Here is a 16,096-nt window from a genome sequence, read left to right as displayed (position 1 = left end):
AACTACTACCTGGTGATTAACTTCCCATTCTTCACTTGCAGGACTTGTAGGTGATCTGCACTTCCTCATTAATACTCCCTTCTCAAAATAATACCCTACTGACACCTTCTCAATTTCACTATCTGGAAGAGCTTGTTCTTTTAATTTGATAATCTCAGGGTTTCTACTCTGCTCTGTTATCATCTTTTTCTGAGATAGAGATAAATCTTCATGGTCAGACTTACTACCAGAATCTTGATCAAACAATGAAGGTAAGAAAGTTTCTGACACATCCTCAAAATTTGAATCCCGAGTTGAACAGTCATGGGTAACAGACCCATCCTGCACATCAATCTTTTTAGCCTTAGCTTGGGTTACAACACAGGAAGAATCCGTTTTAGAAGAATCCATCTGTGGTTCCTCAGGTATGGGCTTTGTTGTCAAATGCACTTCTGGAAAGACTTGTCTGTTTGCTAAGTCATTCCCTAATAATAGAGAAACGCAATTCATCCTTAAACTGGGTTGTAGTCGTAACTTCACAAGTCCCGTAACTAACCCTGACCTTAAGTTTGCTCTATGCAAATGTACTGGCATAAGGGCACTCCCAACACCTCTTATAGAGTTTACCTCACCAATGTCAGACTCATCACTAAATTTGAGAACACTGTCTAATATAAGTGATTGAGAAGCTACAGTATCCCTAAGGATTTTTATTGGCACTGGATTGGGTCCCTCTTTCAAGGATACAAATCCTTCGGTTATAAAATAATCATATCCCCTCTTAACTTGGTCGAAGTCTGACAAAGCTTCATGTGTAGTTATCGAACTCTGTGGATTTACAAGTGTTTCAATACGTTGCACACAAGCATCCGGGACTGCCGCCTTCTCCTTTAATCAGAAACAGTTAGCTATGATGTGTCCAGGTTTCTTACAATAATTACAAATAGGACCAAAATGTCTTTCCTTCATATGTTTCCCTTCATCCTTACCTTTCTCACTAACTTCTGACTTAATTTCTGGTTTACCTTGACTCCCTGTGCTATCTTTCCTTTTAAAAGTCCTACCCTGAGGAAATCTACTCTTATGGATTAAAGCATACTCATCAGCTAATTTAGCAGACTCCTGCAACGTAGCAGTGTCCCTCTCATTTAAGTATGTCCTTACCTCAATAGGGATGCACCTTTTAAATTCCTCTAATAAAATCAACTCTTTTAATTTACTCTACTCCCCATTCACATTTTTAGAGGAAACCCATCTCTCAAAACACACAGAATTATCGTAGGTAAAATCCACGTAATTTTTGTCCACAGCTTTCTTCAAATTTCTGAATCTTTCTCTATAAGCTTCTGGAACCAGTTCATGCGCTTTCAATATATGCTGCTTCACAGTATCATAATCAAGTGTTTGCTCAGTAGTTATTGCTGTATAAACTTTCTGTGCCTTACCTCTAATTATACTTTGTTACATCACTGGCCATTGATCTTTTGGTCACCTTGAAGTGAGAGCAACAATTTCAAAATGTTACAAATATTTGTCCACTTCTGTTTCATTAAGTGGAGGAGCCAAAATAACTTCTCGACTAGCAAGAAACTATTTCATAGAACCGGAATTCTGATTCTCAGACTTTAATTTCTCCATCGCTAGCTCAAACTGTCTCTGTTTATCTGCTTCTCTAGTTTTAAATTCCCTTAGTTTATATTCTTCTTCTAATTAACTTCATTCCAAGTCCACTTTAACTTGTTCGAACTTTATCTGTTCATTATGGAACTGCACCTCAAGATTACTGAATAGAAACATTTCTAACGCATCCCCAGCAAAATTACCGGATGCTATATAGTGTGTCACGCTTTTTCTTTGAATTATGGGTTTGTTGTAACTTTTGCAATTCCTTTAAGGTCCAACCCTCTAGCAATCTCGGATACATCACCCTTTTTCGCCATCGCTAATAAGTCCAGGTCTGGTGATTCCATAAACTCATCAATATTCATTGCTGCTGAATACCACCCACAAACCAATCAAACAAAACAATTGGAAATTGCCTTATTCAAATCAGATTACTAATTAAACAAGCACTCAACCTCAAAATCGGAACAATCCCAAGAGCCCCCGATTGGTTACAGCATTAGCAACAATGAATATAGAAATGAGTCAGTGTTTTTTTTAAACAAACATAAACATTTATGAAACTTTGCTCCACAATAGTGAAAAGTAAACAAACAACTAACTTAACCGGAGTTAACTGCTATACACAACTCTGCAACAATTCTTAAAGTGGTAAATTCTAACACAGTTCTTAAAGTAGTAAATTCAAAAGTTCAAGTGATTTACACAGTCAATAAGGAGAGACTTCTCTGGAGACGGATTTCTTCACAGACATGACGTTTCTGCTGATTCTGTCCAAAGGATTCACGATGAAGGAAATAAAACGGCGTAAAGGAACTGACCTTTTCCAGGCAAGTAACACTGCTGAAACTTCCCTGCTCTTTTGCAGGAGTTATCTCAGATGCAGGTCACTATTTCTTGACCGAAGACTCAATAAGGTCGATCCTTCATTACCCCGCTGAACGACTCCAACCTTATTGTGATCCTTCAGGTTCCTGTCCTTTTGATGAAGGTCTTCACTCTCCGATACTGAACTGCAAAGGTAAAACTAACAAAAACCTGGCAGATATTGGCAAAACTGCCAGCACAGAGGTTTTATCTTAAAATAGAAAGTAAAACTCCGGTTTAAAATGAAACTGCATCATGAGACAAATACGCAGCATAACGGAGTATCTGACAAACTAAAAATAACTCAGCTGAAGACAAACTGCGTCACACCAGGGTTCCCCATAATATACCTGTTGTGAACATGTCATCACGTGACCTCACATTGGCGGGAAAATTACATCACCCCACCATCACAAGACCATTACCTCATGCTCATAAGATTCTGCATTACATCATGGTCATAAGACAGTCACAAGATACCCACAAGATATGTAACAGTGGTGACTGGAACCCATCCCACAGGGAGAGCGAGAGGTGAACAACAGGGGAAGGTTTAAAAGGACTGTCTTGGAACAGATGCTCCGGCAGGGTCCAGCCGGCCTGAGTTAACTCTCTACTGTACACTAGGTGTGTTATAAATTCACCAAGTACCAGAGACAGAGTTTAAAATAGAACTGATTTATTTCTCTCAGATCCAGAATATTAAACTCCAGTCCCATTAAAGGTGAATATGCAGCAGAGGAAACTACTCCCATGCCCAGTGACCAGGGTGCAGAACTGGGTGTGGTGAGCAGCAGCAATAATTGCAGAGTTCAGCACCGACAGTCACTCTCAAAATTGCATTCAGCAACGGTGATGGACAAATATCCAGCATGCAGCTTATTGAAACTTTCTCCGCAGTGTGAATCCAGTCGAGTGTCACAGCTGTCAGACACTGTAAGGTTTCACTGCTCATGTAATGGCCTCTCTGCAATGTTTCACTGCTGAGGTAATGGCTTCTCTGCAGCAGTAATGTTTAGGTTACGACTGGAGATAACAGGGTTTCAGAGTGCGGGGCTATCCAATGACAGAAATGTTCTTTCTTGTGAGTCTGGAAGAGAGATTTTTGTGGTTTTTTGCTGGGGAGAGATGAGAAGATGAGAATGGAGAGAGTGGGCCCTTTTTCTCTTTTTTTGTTTACTTCACTAACCATATAGTCAAAGTAGGAATTATAAAGCTCAATAATTTAATCGCATATTGTGTACTGTTCGTTATTTCGGGGTACTGATTTGTAACAGGAGACACATCACACAGCATCCACGCAAACGAGATTTCTTAACGTTGGCCGGGCTGGGGGGCTGTCACAACCTATATTAAGCTGCTAGCTAAGCGAGAGTTACATAAGGTTAGATGACTGAGTGAATCACTTCCCACATTCACAGTAGGTGAACAGCCTCTCCCCTAGTGTGAACCCGGTAGTGGGTCATAAGGATAGATAACTGAGTGAATCACTTCCCACATTCGCAGCAGGTGAATGGCCTCTCCCCAATGTGAACTCAATGATGCACATCTGGTTGATTTGGCAGACAGAATCTCTTCCCAAAGTCCGACCAGGTGATCGGCCTCTACCCAGTGTGAACTTGCTGGTGCCTCTGTCGTTGAGATGACCGAGTGAATCCCTTCCCACAGTCTGAGCAAGTGAACGGCCTCTCTCCAGTGTGAACACGCTGGTGTGCTATTAGGGTGGATGACCGAGTGAATCCCTTCCCACAGTCTAAGCAGGTGAATGGCCTCTCTCCGGTGTGAACTCGCAGGTGTCTCTGTAGGGTGGATGATCGAGTGAATCTCTTCCCACAGGCTGAGCAGGTGAACGGCCTCTCCCCAGTGTGAACTGACTGGTGTTTCAGTAGGTCAGATGACCGAGTGAATCCCTTCCCGCAGTCTGAGCAGGTGAATGGCCTCTCCCCAGTGTGAACTGACTGGTGTTTCAGTAGGTGATATGACTGAGTGAATCTCTTCCCACAGTCTGAGCAGGTGAACGGCCTCTCTCCAGTGTGAAATCGCTGATGTATCTTCAGTTGGGATGAGCAAGTGAATCCCTTCCTACAGTCTGAGCAGGTGAACGGCCTCTCTCCAGTGTGAACTCGCTGGTGTGCCATTAGGGTGGATGACCGAGTGAATCCCTTCCCACAGTCTGAGCAGGTGAATGGCCTCTCACTGGTGTGAACTGACTGGTGTCTCAGTAGGTCCGATGACCGAGTGAATCCCATCCCACAGTCTGAGCAGGTAAACGGCCTCTCTCCAGTGTGAACTCGCTGGTGAGACATTAGGGCAGATGACTGAGTGAATCCTTCCCCACAAATTCAGCAAATGACCAGCCTCTGCCCAGCGTGAACTGACTGATGTGTTCACAGTTGGGAAGACCGACTGAATCCCTTCTCACACACAGAACAGATGAATGGCCTTGTCCCAGTGTGAACTTGCTGATGTACCTTCAGTTGAGATGACAGAGTGAATCCATTCCCACTGTCTGAGCAGATGAATGCCTTTCCTCTATGTAAAATAATGGGCGTGCTAGTTGGTCAGATAGTGAATCCCTCCCCACCATCTGAGCAGGAAGGATGATCGAGTGAATCCCTTGCTCCACTTCTTAAACATCTGGACAGAGACAGCAAAACTGGCGTGTTGTGTTTGAGATTCCTGTAGATAAATTCCTTATTGTTTTTACCCTGACAAAAGATTTACAAATTCCAACAATGGGTGCAGGACAACATTTCAGATGAGATCACTTGAGTTGTCAAGGTGTGATCTGGCATCACACTGTCACAGTGAAGTTCAACCCAACTTGGAGAGAGAAATCATCTTCTAACTGGGCACAGTGATGGTATCTGGAATGACCATCAAATTCTCTGATGTTCTTTCTGTGTCTATGAGAATGGATACAGAGGAGATATCAGGAGTAAGCTTTTTTTTATGCAGAGAGTGGTGACTGCGTGGAAGGGGCTGCCGGTAACAGTGATGGAGGCGGATACAATAGGGTCTTTTAAGAGACCCCTGGACAGGTATATGGAGCTCAGAAAATTAAAGAGCTATGGCTAACCCTAGGTAATTTCTCAGGTAAGGACATGTTCGGCACAGCTTTGTGGGCCAAAGAGCCTGTATTGTGGATTAGGTTTTTTTTCTATGTTTCTGCTGTCACCAATCTGCGACTTGGCTCAGTTTGACTCTCTCCATTGGTATTATTCCCGGTTCCCACTGAGTTGCGTGGGTGCCTGGCCCCACCGTAACTGAAATACTCTCACACAAATAGCCTTTGTTGACATGCAGCTGGGATTTCCTTTTATGTACTGTTAATTTAAAGCATCACAGTTTTGAAGCCATGTAAAAATTTCCTGCCCAGATGAATCATTGGTATGCACAGCTGTTAAAAGGACTTAGAGTGAATATCAGTATTATTTCATGTTCTTGTCACAGAGTCATGCAAAAGTACAACACAGAAACAGGCCCTATGGGCCATCTGGTTTGTACTGAACTATTTAAACTGTCTAATCCCATATCCCTACCATCCAGATACCTATACAAACCTCTTCAATGTTGAAATTGAGCTCGCATGCACCACTTGTTCTGGCTGCTCATTCCACACACAGATGACCATCTGTGTGAAGAAGTTTCCCCTCATGTTCGCCTTAACATCTCACCTTTCAACCTTAACCCATGGCCTCCGGTTGTAGTCCCACTCAATCTCAGTGGAAGAAGCCAGCTTGCATTTACCCTATCTATAACCCTAAAAACTGTGGTATACCTCCATCAAATCTCCCCTCGATCTTCTACATTCCAAGGAATAAAGCCCTGACGTGTTCAATCTCTCCTTATAACCCAAGTCCTCCAGACCTGGCAACATCCTTCTGAACTTTCTCTGAACTCTTTCAACCTCTCTTACATCTTTCCTGTAAGTAGGTGACCAAAACTGCACACAACATTCAAAATTAGGCCTCACCAATGTATTGTAAAATGTCAACATAACATCCATCTCTTGTACTCAGTACTTTGGTTCATGAAGGCCAATATGCCAAAATCTTTCCTTCCGTCCCTATCGAACTGTGACACCACTTTCAGTGATTTATAGACCCGTATTCCCAGATCCCTTTCTTCTACAGCACCCCTCAGTGTCCGAGCATTCACTGTGCAAGACCTTGATCCTACCAAAATGCAACACCTCGCACTTGTCTCCATTAAACTCCATTTTACATTTCTTCGGCTGGTCCAGATCACACTGCAAGATATTATATTCTTCCTCACTGTCCACTACACCCCCAGTCTTAATGTCATACAGAAATTTGCTGCTCCAGTTAACCATGTTATCATCCAGATTACTGATATAAATGACAAACAACAGATGCAGCACTGATCCCTGTGCAACACCACCACTAGTCACAGGACTCCAGTCAGAGAGGCAACCATCTGCTACCACAGTCTGGCTTCTCCCAAAGACAGTGTCTCATCCGATTTACTATCTCATCTTGAATGCTGAGTGACTGAACATTCTTGACCAACCTCCCATATGAGACTTTGTCAAGTGCCTTGCTCAAGTCCATGTGGACAACATCCACTGCCTTGCCTTCATCCACTTTCCTGATAACTTCCTCAAGAAGCTCTAGAAGATTGGTTAGACATGAACTACCATGCACAAAGCCATGCTGTCTATCCTTAATCAGTCCACAACTATCTAAATACTGATATATCCGGTTCCTGCACATACGTTCCAGTAACTTTCCCATTACTGATGTCAAGCTCACCAACATATAAAATTCTAGTTTCTTTTTAGAGTCTTTCTTACACGCGGAGCAACATTGGCTGTCCTCCAATCCTCCAGTCCCTCACGTGTCACTGAGGATGATTTAAATATCTGTGCGTGGGCCCCAACAGTTTCTGCACTTGTCTTCTGCAGGGTCCCAGGGAACAACTTGTCAGGCCCTGGGGATTTATCCATGCTAATTTGCCTTAAGACAGAAAACACCTCCACCTCTGTAATCCGTACAGGTCCATGAAGTTGATGCTGCTTTGCCTCACTTCTATAGACTCTGTGACCATCGCCTGAGTAAATACAGATGCAAAAAAATATTTAAAATCTCCCCCATATATTTTGTCTCCTCGTATGGATTACCATTCTGATCTTCCAGAGGAACAATTTTGTCCCTTGCAATCTTTTTGGTCTTAACATACCTGCAGAATCTCTGAGGATTCTCCTTCACCTTGTCTGCTGGGGCTACTTCACCTGAATTTCCTGTACCTCATCAGTACCCCATTTACTCCTATCTGCCTGTACCTGGTATGCACCTCCTTGTTTTTTGATCTGGGAGAGGAAAGCCAAAGGGGTAATAGAGGATTCATGAGTTTGGGGAACAAAACAAGAATGTATCTGATACCAATGGTAAGGCTTGCTAGTGCTTCACAGTGTGTGGGGTCTGTGAAACAAAAGTTGCAGGATGAATGGGAGCCTGAATAACAGAACAGATAGTGGAGGGGTTGTGGAGACAGTTGTTGTTCAGACTTCAGACAAAGTCAGGAATGAAAAAGTTGAGCATGGTGCAGTGAATATGCTGAGGCCCATATATTTCAATGCAAGGAGCAGCGTAGGAAAAGCGGGTGTGTTCAGCGCATGGATCAACACCTGGAATTATGACACTAGGATCTGGCAACTGCAGATTGGGACAGGCTGCTTTAAGACAAAGGTGTGCTTGGTAAATGGGAGGCCTTCAAAGTGAAATTTTGAGAATACAGAGTGGGTATGTGCTTGTCAGAATAAAAGGTAAAGATAAAAACTGCAGGGAACTTTGGTTTGCAAGACATATTGAGATCCTGATGAAGCACAAAATGATGTTGCATAACAGGGATAGGCAGGTAGGTTCTTATGGAGTATAAGAAATTCAAGAGAACACATAAGAAATAAATCAGGATGGCTAAGAGAAGGCAAGAGGTTGCCCTCACAGAAAAGAGGAAAGGTAATCCTCAGGGATTCTAGAGATAGATTAAGAGCAAAAGGATTGCAAGGGACAAAGTTGGTCCTCTGGAAAACCGGAATGGGAATCCACGTGTGGAACCAAAGCAGATGGGAGAGATCTTAAGTATTTTTTTTCATCTCTATTTACTCAGGAGATGGACACAGGGTCTACGGGAGTGAGGAAAAGCAGCATAAAAATTGTGGATCCTGTACAGATTAAAGAAGAGGAGATATTTGCTATCCTGAGGCAGATTAGGGTGGAAAATCTCCAGGTCATGACAAGGTGCTCCCTCAGACCCTGTAGGAGGCAAGTGCTGAAATTGTCCTTAGTGACGGAGGAGTGTAGGATAGCCAAAGTTATTTTGCTGTTCAACATAAAGCATAGAAATACACAGCATATTCCAGGCCATTCAGCCCACAATGTTGTGCCAACCATGAAACTTACTCTAGAAACTGCCTGGAATTTCCCTAGCACATAGACCTCTATGTTTCTAAGCTCCATGTACCTACCTAAGAGGCTGTTAATAGACCCTATTGTATCTGCCTCGACCACCGCTGCTGGCAGTGCATTCCACACACCCACCACTCTATGTGTAAGAAAAACTTACCCCTGACATCCCCTTGGTATCTATTTCCAAGCACTTTAAAACTCTGCCCCTCGTGTTCGCCATTTCAGCCCTGGGAAAGAATCCTCTGGCCCAATGCCCCTCATCATCTTATACACCTAGAAAAGGTTCCTAATATAAACAAAGAAAGTATACGTTGCTTTGAGGATTTGTTAGTATACAAAATTATGAGAGTATAGATAGTGTAAACGCTAGCAGCTGTTTCCACTGAGGTTGGGTGGGATGACAACCAGAGGTCATGGGTAAGGGGGGAAGGTGAAAATTTAACGGGAACATTTGGAAAAGCTCTTTACTGAAATGGTCGTGAGAGTGTGGAATGAGATACCAGCACAAGTGGTGAATATGAGCTCAGTTTCACCATTTAAAAGAAGTTTGGATGGGAGCCTGGATGGTAGGGGTATGGAGGGCGATGGTCCCGGTGCAGATAGTTGCATTAGACAGGTTAAATGCTTTTTGGCATTGACTGGAAGGGACAATTAGTCTGTTTCCATAATGAACTTCTCCATGTTTCTATGACAGAGAAGCTGGTCAATCTTGTTTGGAAGGGAAAATGTAAGAGTGACAACGGAGCAGCAATGGCTGGAGCTTCTGGGAGCAATTCGGGAGCCGAGTGATAGATACATCCCAAAGAAGTGGAAGCATTGGAAAGGCAGAAGGACACAACTGTGGCTGAAATGAGAAGCCAAAGCCAAAGAGAGGGCAAACAAAAGAGCAAACACTATTGGGAAGCTATTAGAAACCAACAGAAGATGACTAAAAAACAGTCCGATGAGCTCAGTGCGTGGAATTATGATACTGTCGTCATTAACGGGTCTTGGTAGCACCAAACAGTCTGAGGCATTTGGAGGAACAAAATATCCGTGGCCTCAATATCTCTGGAAAAGCAAGGTTCCCTGCACCAGTTACCTTTCAACTTTTATTTTGACAGGCACATACAAACTCTACACCCTCAAAACTTCACTTCTGAAGGCCTCCCACTTACAAGTACTCCTTTGCCAGAAAACATCTGTCCCAAACCACACTTGTCAGCTCATTTCTGATACGTTCAAAATTGACCTTTCTCCAACTTAGAATCTCAACCCGTGGTCCAGATCTATCTTTTCACATATTTACTTTGAATCTCATAGCATTATGATCACTAATTCCTGTCACCAGCCCTGGATCATTTCCTAACAGCTCGTTGCACACTTTTGCGTCAGGAGTTCTACCTACTGATCAGGGGCACATTGACAAACTCTACCCCATCTCGTCCTTTTACAGTATGGGAGTCCCTGTCAATATATGGAAAGTTAAAATCACTTACTGAATCAACCTTTCTTTCTTGGCATGGTCTGCGATCTCTCTACAAATTTATTCCTCTAAATCTCTCAGACCATTGGGCACAACCAAGTCCCAATAATGGCTACAATATCATAATGAGGGATTGAAATTTGGTGAAAGAGGGAGAGAAATCGTGCATTCTAAAAGGTTTACTAAAATGTTGCCTGGGTTTCATCTCCTAAGTTACAGAGAAAGGTTAAAAAAGTTGGGTCTTTACTCTTTGGAGCGTAGAAGGTTGAGGGGGTCTTGATAGAGGTGTTTAAAATTATGAGGGGGATAGATAGAGTTGACGTGGATAGGCTTTTTCCACTGAGAATGGGGGAGATTCAAACAAGAGTTGAGAGTTAAAGAGCAAAAATTCAGGGGTAACACGAGGGGGAACTTCTTTACTCAGAGAGTGGTAGCTATTTCCAAGCACCTTAAAACTATGATCCTCGTGTTAGCCATTTCAACTCTGGGAGAAAAAAAACCTCTGGCTATCCACACAATAATCAGTGCCCCTCTTCATCTTATGCACCTAAAAAAGGCATAAACAAGGAAATTATATACTGCTTTGAGGATTTGTTGGAAGTAGGCAACATTATGAGGGTACAGATAGGGTAAATGCAAACAGGCTTTTTCCACTGAGGTTGGGTGGGATGACAACCAGAAGTCATGGGTAAGTGACTTCCCCATTTAACAAAAATTTAACAGGAACACGTGGAAATCCTTTTCACTGAATTAATTCTGAGAGTGTGGAATGAGATGTCAGCACAAGTGCTGCATGTGAGGTTGATTTCACCATTAAGAGAAGTTTGACAGGTACCTGGGTGGTGAGGGTATAGAGGGCTATGGTACTGGTGCAGGGCATTGCATTGGACGGCTTAAATGTTTCTAGTATTGTCTAGATGGGGCAACTGGCCTGTTTCCACACTGAACTTCTCCATGTTTCTATGACTTGACTGGAAGGGGAAACTGGTAGGAGTGACAATGGAGCAGCAGCGGCTGGAGTTTCTGGGAGCAATTCGGGAGCTGAGTGCACGGTAGATACATCCCAGTGAAGCACTCTAAAGGCAGGAGGACACAACCGTGGCTGAAATGAAAAGCCAAAGCCAACATAAAAGCCAAAGAGATGGCAAATAATAGAGCAAAAAATATTTGGAAACTTTGAAAAACCAACAGAAGATGGCTGAAAACATCTCATGGCATTATGATCACTGGATACAAAGTGTTCCCATACACTAATTTCTGTCACTAATTCTGGATCATTTCCTAATCGCTTATTCTACGTTTCTATGCTGGAAATTCTACGTACTGATTAAAGGCACATTTGACAAGCTCTACTCCATCTTGTCCTTTTATGGTGTGGGGTCCTAGTCAATATATGGAAATTTAAAACCACTTACAATCTCAGACTGTTTCTTGGCACAGTCTGCGATCTCTCTACAAATTTGTTCCTCTAAATCCCTCACTGTTGGGAGCAACCAACTCCCAGTAATATCATAATTCCCTGTCCTGGGCTCATCTGGCTTTCCTCCAATGCTTCTTGCATTGTGATATAGACAGCTTAGGAGAGTAAATTGCACCATGCTCAACCTTTTGATTACTGACTTTCTTTGAGATCTGAACAACATCTGTCTGGTGTCAAGAAAACAACCTCTCCCTCATGGTCACAAAAACAAAGGAGCTGGTTGTGGACGACAGGAGGAATGGAGACAGGCTAACCCTTATTGACATCAATGGATCTGGGGTTGAGATGGTGAACAACTTTGAATTCCTCGACATAAACATCACCAAGGATCTCACCTGGTCTGTTCATACCGGCTGTGTGGTGAGAAAGGCACAACAGTGCCTCCTTCACCTCAGACTGTTGAAGAAGTTTGGTATGGTTCTACAAATCCCAAGAACTTTCTACAGGGGCACACTTGAGCTCATCCTGAGAGTCTGCATCACTGCCTGAGATGGGAACAATACTTCCCTCAGTCACAGGACTCTGCAGAGAGTGGTGCAGACAGCCCAGCCCATCTGTATATGTGAACTTCCCCCCTATCCAGGATATTAACATTATTGTGTAAAAAGGACCCGTAGGATCACTGGGGAGCTGAGTCACCCCAACCACAGACCGTTGCAGCTGCTACCATCTGGGAAACAGTACTGCAGCATAAAAGCCAGGACCAACAAGTAGAGAGTGGTGCAGACAGCCCAGCGCATTTGTAGATGTGAACTTCCCACTATTCAGGACATTTACAGAGACAGGTGTGTAAAAAGGGCCCAAAGGATATTGGGGACCCAATTCACCACAACCCCAAACTGTTCCTGCTGCTCCCATCCAGGAAACGGTACCACAGCAAAAGGACCAACAGGCTCCGGGACATCATCTTCTACCAGGCCATCAGACCGATTAATTCATGCTGATACAATTGCATTTCTATGTTATATTGAATGTCCTGTTGTACATATTAATTATTATAAGTTACTATAAATTGCACACTTAGACAAAGACGTAATGCAAAGATTTCTACTCATGTATATGAAGGATGAAAGTAATAAAGTCAATTCAACCGCTCCACTATCTGTTCTATCATTCTGGCTCCAATCCTCCCTGTAACTTTAGTTTAACCACCCACCCCACAGGTACGCACTAACAAGCCTTACCAGTAGGATATTTATCTCCTTCTAGTTCTGTTCCCCAACTAAGAAATCCCTTATCATCCATCTGAATTTCCTCAGTCAGGTAACACCCACCAAGAGTTTCTAAAGTGGTCTACCTGCTGTTGTGGGGGATGGCAACAAGAGTCTCCCGTGATGGCTGTTTACCCTCATTCCCCTTCCTGACTCTCATCCTGTGTCCTGCACTGTGGGTGTAACTCACTTCACTTCATGTCATATCAATCACCCACCCCAAATCCTGGATGATCCGGAATTCATCCTTTTCAAGTTCCAACTCCTTAAAGTGCAGGGTTACAAGCTGCAGCTGGATGCAGATCTTGTAGGTGAGGGCATCAGGGACACTGGAGGTCTCCCCTCTAATTTCTAATGACCAGTGTGCGGAAAAATCTTGTGCTGTGCAATTTTTTGCCCGGTGACAACAACATGTGGGCACTAAATTTTACATTTTGAGCTATTCATTTTAAAGCTAGCAAATCACTGTCAATAAAAACTTTGATGTCCCCTGGATTTGATCAAGTTCATCTGCACTCTCACACAACCTGTATAGTAGACCTGTAGTGGGTAATGAAGGATTTTCTCACCAGAGCTTTTGCACACCGTCCATATGTGATTCTCTTGCTAAATAATGCTTGAAAAAGTCAGATTTCCAAATATCACTCCACTTCTTCCCACTTGCAAATTCTCCAGCAACTTTTGCATCGTCACAATACACACAGGTAACACCAGTTTCTGTATTGTACATAAATATTTCCCCTGAACCCTCCTCCAGGTGACTGATGGTGGTGAACTCAGTGATGGCAATGCCAATGAATATGAAGGGAAGGGCAGTAGTCTGTCTCATTGGAGTCTGGCACATTTGCGATGTGAAAGCTACTTGTTGCCCAGGACAAAGGTGTTTGATATCATTATGTACCCAGAGAGAGTGGGACAAAACATGTTCTCACGGGTAGAAAGTCCAGAACAAGAGGGGGTGGAACAAGCAACAGACACAAAATGCTGGAGGAACTCAGCAGGCCAGGCAGCATCTATGGAAAAGAGTACTAATGCTGAGTTCCTCCAGCAATTTGTGTGTGTTGCTGGGATTTCCAGCATCTGCAGATTTTCTCTTGTTTGTGACTGGAGGCAGAACAAAGGTGATTTTCACAACAGCTGATGTAAAAGATTTTGTTCCCTTTCTCCGAGTTCCCGATCCTTGCATTTAGACAGCTGGAGCTCAGCTCTGTCTGAGAGACCCATCGGTTCCCATTCCCTCATCAGCCGGAAGCTCCCCGGGGCCCGTGTACGGATGGTGGGGCTGAGAGAGAGGGAAGAGAGCAGGACTGTCCCGGGATTGCGGGTCACGGAGTCCGGAGTCACAGCAACTACCCGAAGTCGGTGTTGAAAACGCCGCCCGGTGAGACCCCCAACCCGGAGATCCCTTCTCACCTCAACCGATCATCCGGGGCCTTTTGTGCCCCGCGCGCTGGTGAGCTCGAGCTTGGTCGGTTTAACGGCCGGGCTACTAATCACGTGATCAGCCCCTCCCCCACCGCCGTCAACAGAGGAGTCACGCGCTGCGCTATTCCCATTGGTACGAAGCGATGTCAATCACTGCTTCCAGCCAATAGCGGAGGCGGACCAACCGAGAGGGCGTTACCCCCGCTGACACCGTCTCCCGAACTTTCCGTCACGGCGGGACAACCGTCAAAGTAAATGTCCGCTTTCTGATTTATTTCCATTTCCCTCCGAGGGAAGTTGGGGCGTTTGTGAAGCGTCTCCTGCGGCCGGAGTCTGATGTGTCGCTGAGAGGTAGGAGGAGACCGCTCGGCCCGTCGGTTTGATGCCGGTTCCCCGGGGAGGGAGAGGATGAAGACGGTGAGAGAGGGGGCGGACAGGATGTTTGTCCCGGTGGGGACAGGAGGGGCTCATCTGTGGAAATGTCTGAGCCCACGGTGGTGGCGATTCACCACATTGGGGGGCAAACACCGGCAGACTGTTGCCCTGCAAGCGGCGCCGATGGTCCGGGCAAAGTGACAATTATTTGTGTTTTGTTGAGACTGTACCGGGAATATGGTGTAAAATCCCGCTCCCCACACTAACACGGGTCACACAGACCAAAGAACAAACTGCCGGAGGAACTCAGTGGGTCGGGCAGCATCTGTGGAGGGAAATGGACCGTCAACATTTCGGGCCGAGACCCTCCCTCTGGACTGAGAGTGGACGGGAAATAGTCCGAGAAAAGAGGTGAGGGGTGGGGATGGGGCAAGAGCTGGGGAGTGAGAGGTGGATCCAGGTGAGGGGGAGGTGGGAAGGTGGAAATAGTGACGGGGTGGGAGGTGAGTGGTTGGGGCAACACGGGGCTGCAGGAGATGGAAATTAATTCCATAGAGGATTAACAAAGAGGTTAGAGAGTATTTGTTATGGAGAGGGCAATGAAGATTCACCAGACTGATCCCTGGAGTGGTGGGGTCATCATATGAAGAAAGATCAAATGCGATAACCCTTTCATTTAGAGAATCGAGGACTGAGAGGTGAACACATTGAAATGCACAACATCATTACAGGCTGAACCAGGGATCCCAGTCTCTGAAAAAGGGGGTGGACTGACCGGGACTGAGATGAGGGGAAATGTCTCCACTCCGAGGGGGGTGAATGTCTGTAAATCCCCACCACAGAGGCCGATGAAGACTCAGTGATCGTCCTCACATAAAACAGAGGCCAGCAGATGTGTGGAGACCGGAGGGATCGATGAAATGAGGATCGGGCAGAAACATGTGGCTGAGATGAGAGAGCTGCCACCATTCTGTTGATGGTTAGAGGGGCTGAATGGCCACCTCCTGCTGTTTCTCACTTGGTGTTTCAGTGTTCCTGTCCAGTGAGGCAGGAGGAATGTGAATAGAAATTAGAAACATAGAAAAACTACAGCAGAACATAGGCCCCTCAGCCACAATGCTGTGCTGAATATATCCTTACCTCAGAAATTACCTAGGGTTACCCATAGCCCCCTATTTTTCTAACTTCCATGTCCAGGAGTCTCTTGAAAGACCCTATCATATCCACCTCCACCACCGTC

The 16,096-nt window shown here is 44.5% G+C and overlaps 2 protein-coding genes across 2 annotated transcripts in view; both read right to left on the bottom strand.

The window, feature by feature from the left end:
• The window catches only part of LOC140207810 (uncharacterized), a 174,981-nt gene that overhangs the window by 65,431 nt on the left and 93,454 nt on the right, over positions 1-16,096 (bottom strand). The window contains exon 4 of the mRNA XM_072276373.1: positions 4,369-4,763. Within this exon, the coding sequence (XP_072132474.1) occupies positions 4,369-4,763 (395 nt within the window). The remainder of the gene's footprint in view (positions 1-4,368; positions 4,764-16,096) is intronic.
• The window catches only part of LOC140208373 (NACHT, LRR and PYD domains-containing protein 3-like), a 164,817-nt gene that overhangs the window by 126,900 nt on the left and 21,821 nt on the right, over positions 1-16,096 (bottom strand). The window lies entirely within an intron of this gene.

This window comes from Mobula birostris, chromosome 13 (genome assembly GCF_030028105.1).
Source record: "Mobula birostris isolate sMobBir1 chromosome 13, sMobBir1.hap1, whole genome shotgun sequence".
Classification (NCBI taxonomy): domain Eukaryota; kingdom Metazoa; phylum Chordata; class Chondrichthyes; order Myliobatiformes; family Myliobatidae; genus Mobula; species Mobula birostris.
The sequence above is the reverse complement of the archived record's forward strand: the minus strand, read 5'-3'. Positions and strand labels throughout refer to the sequence as shown.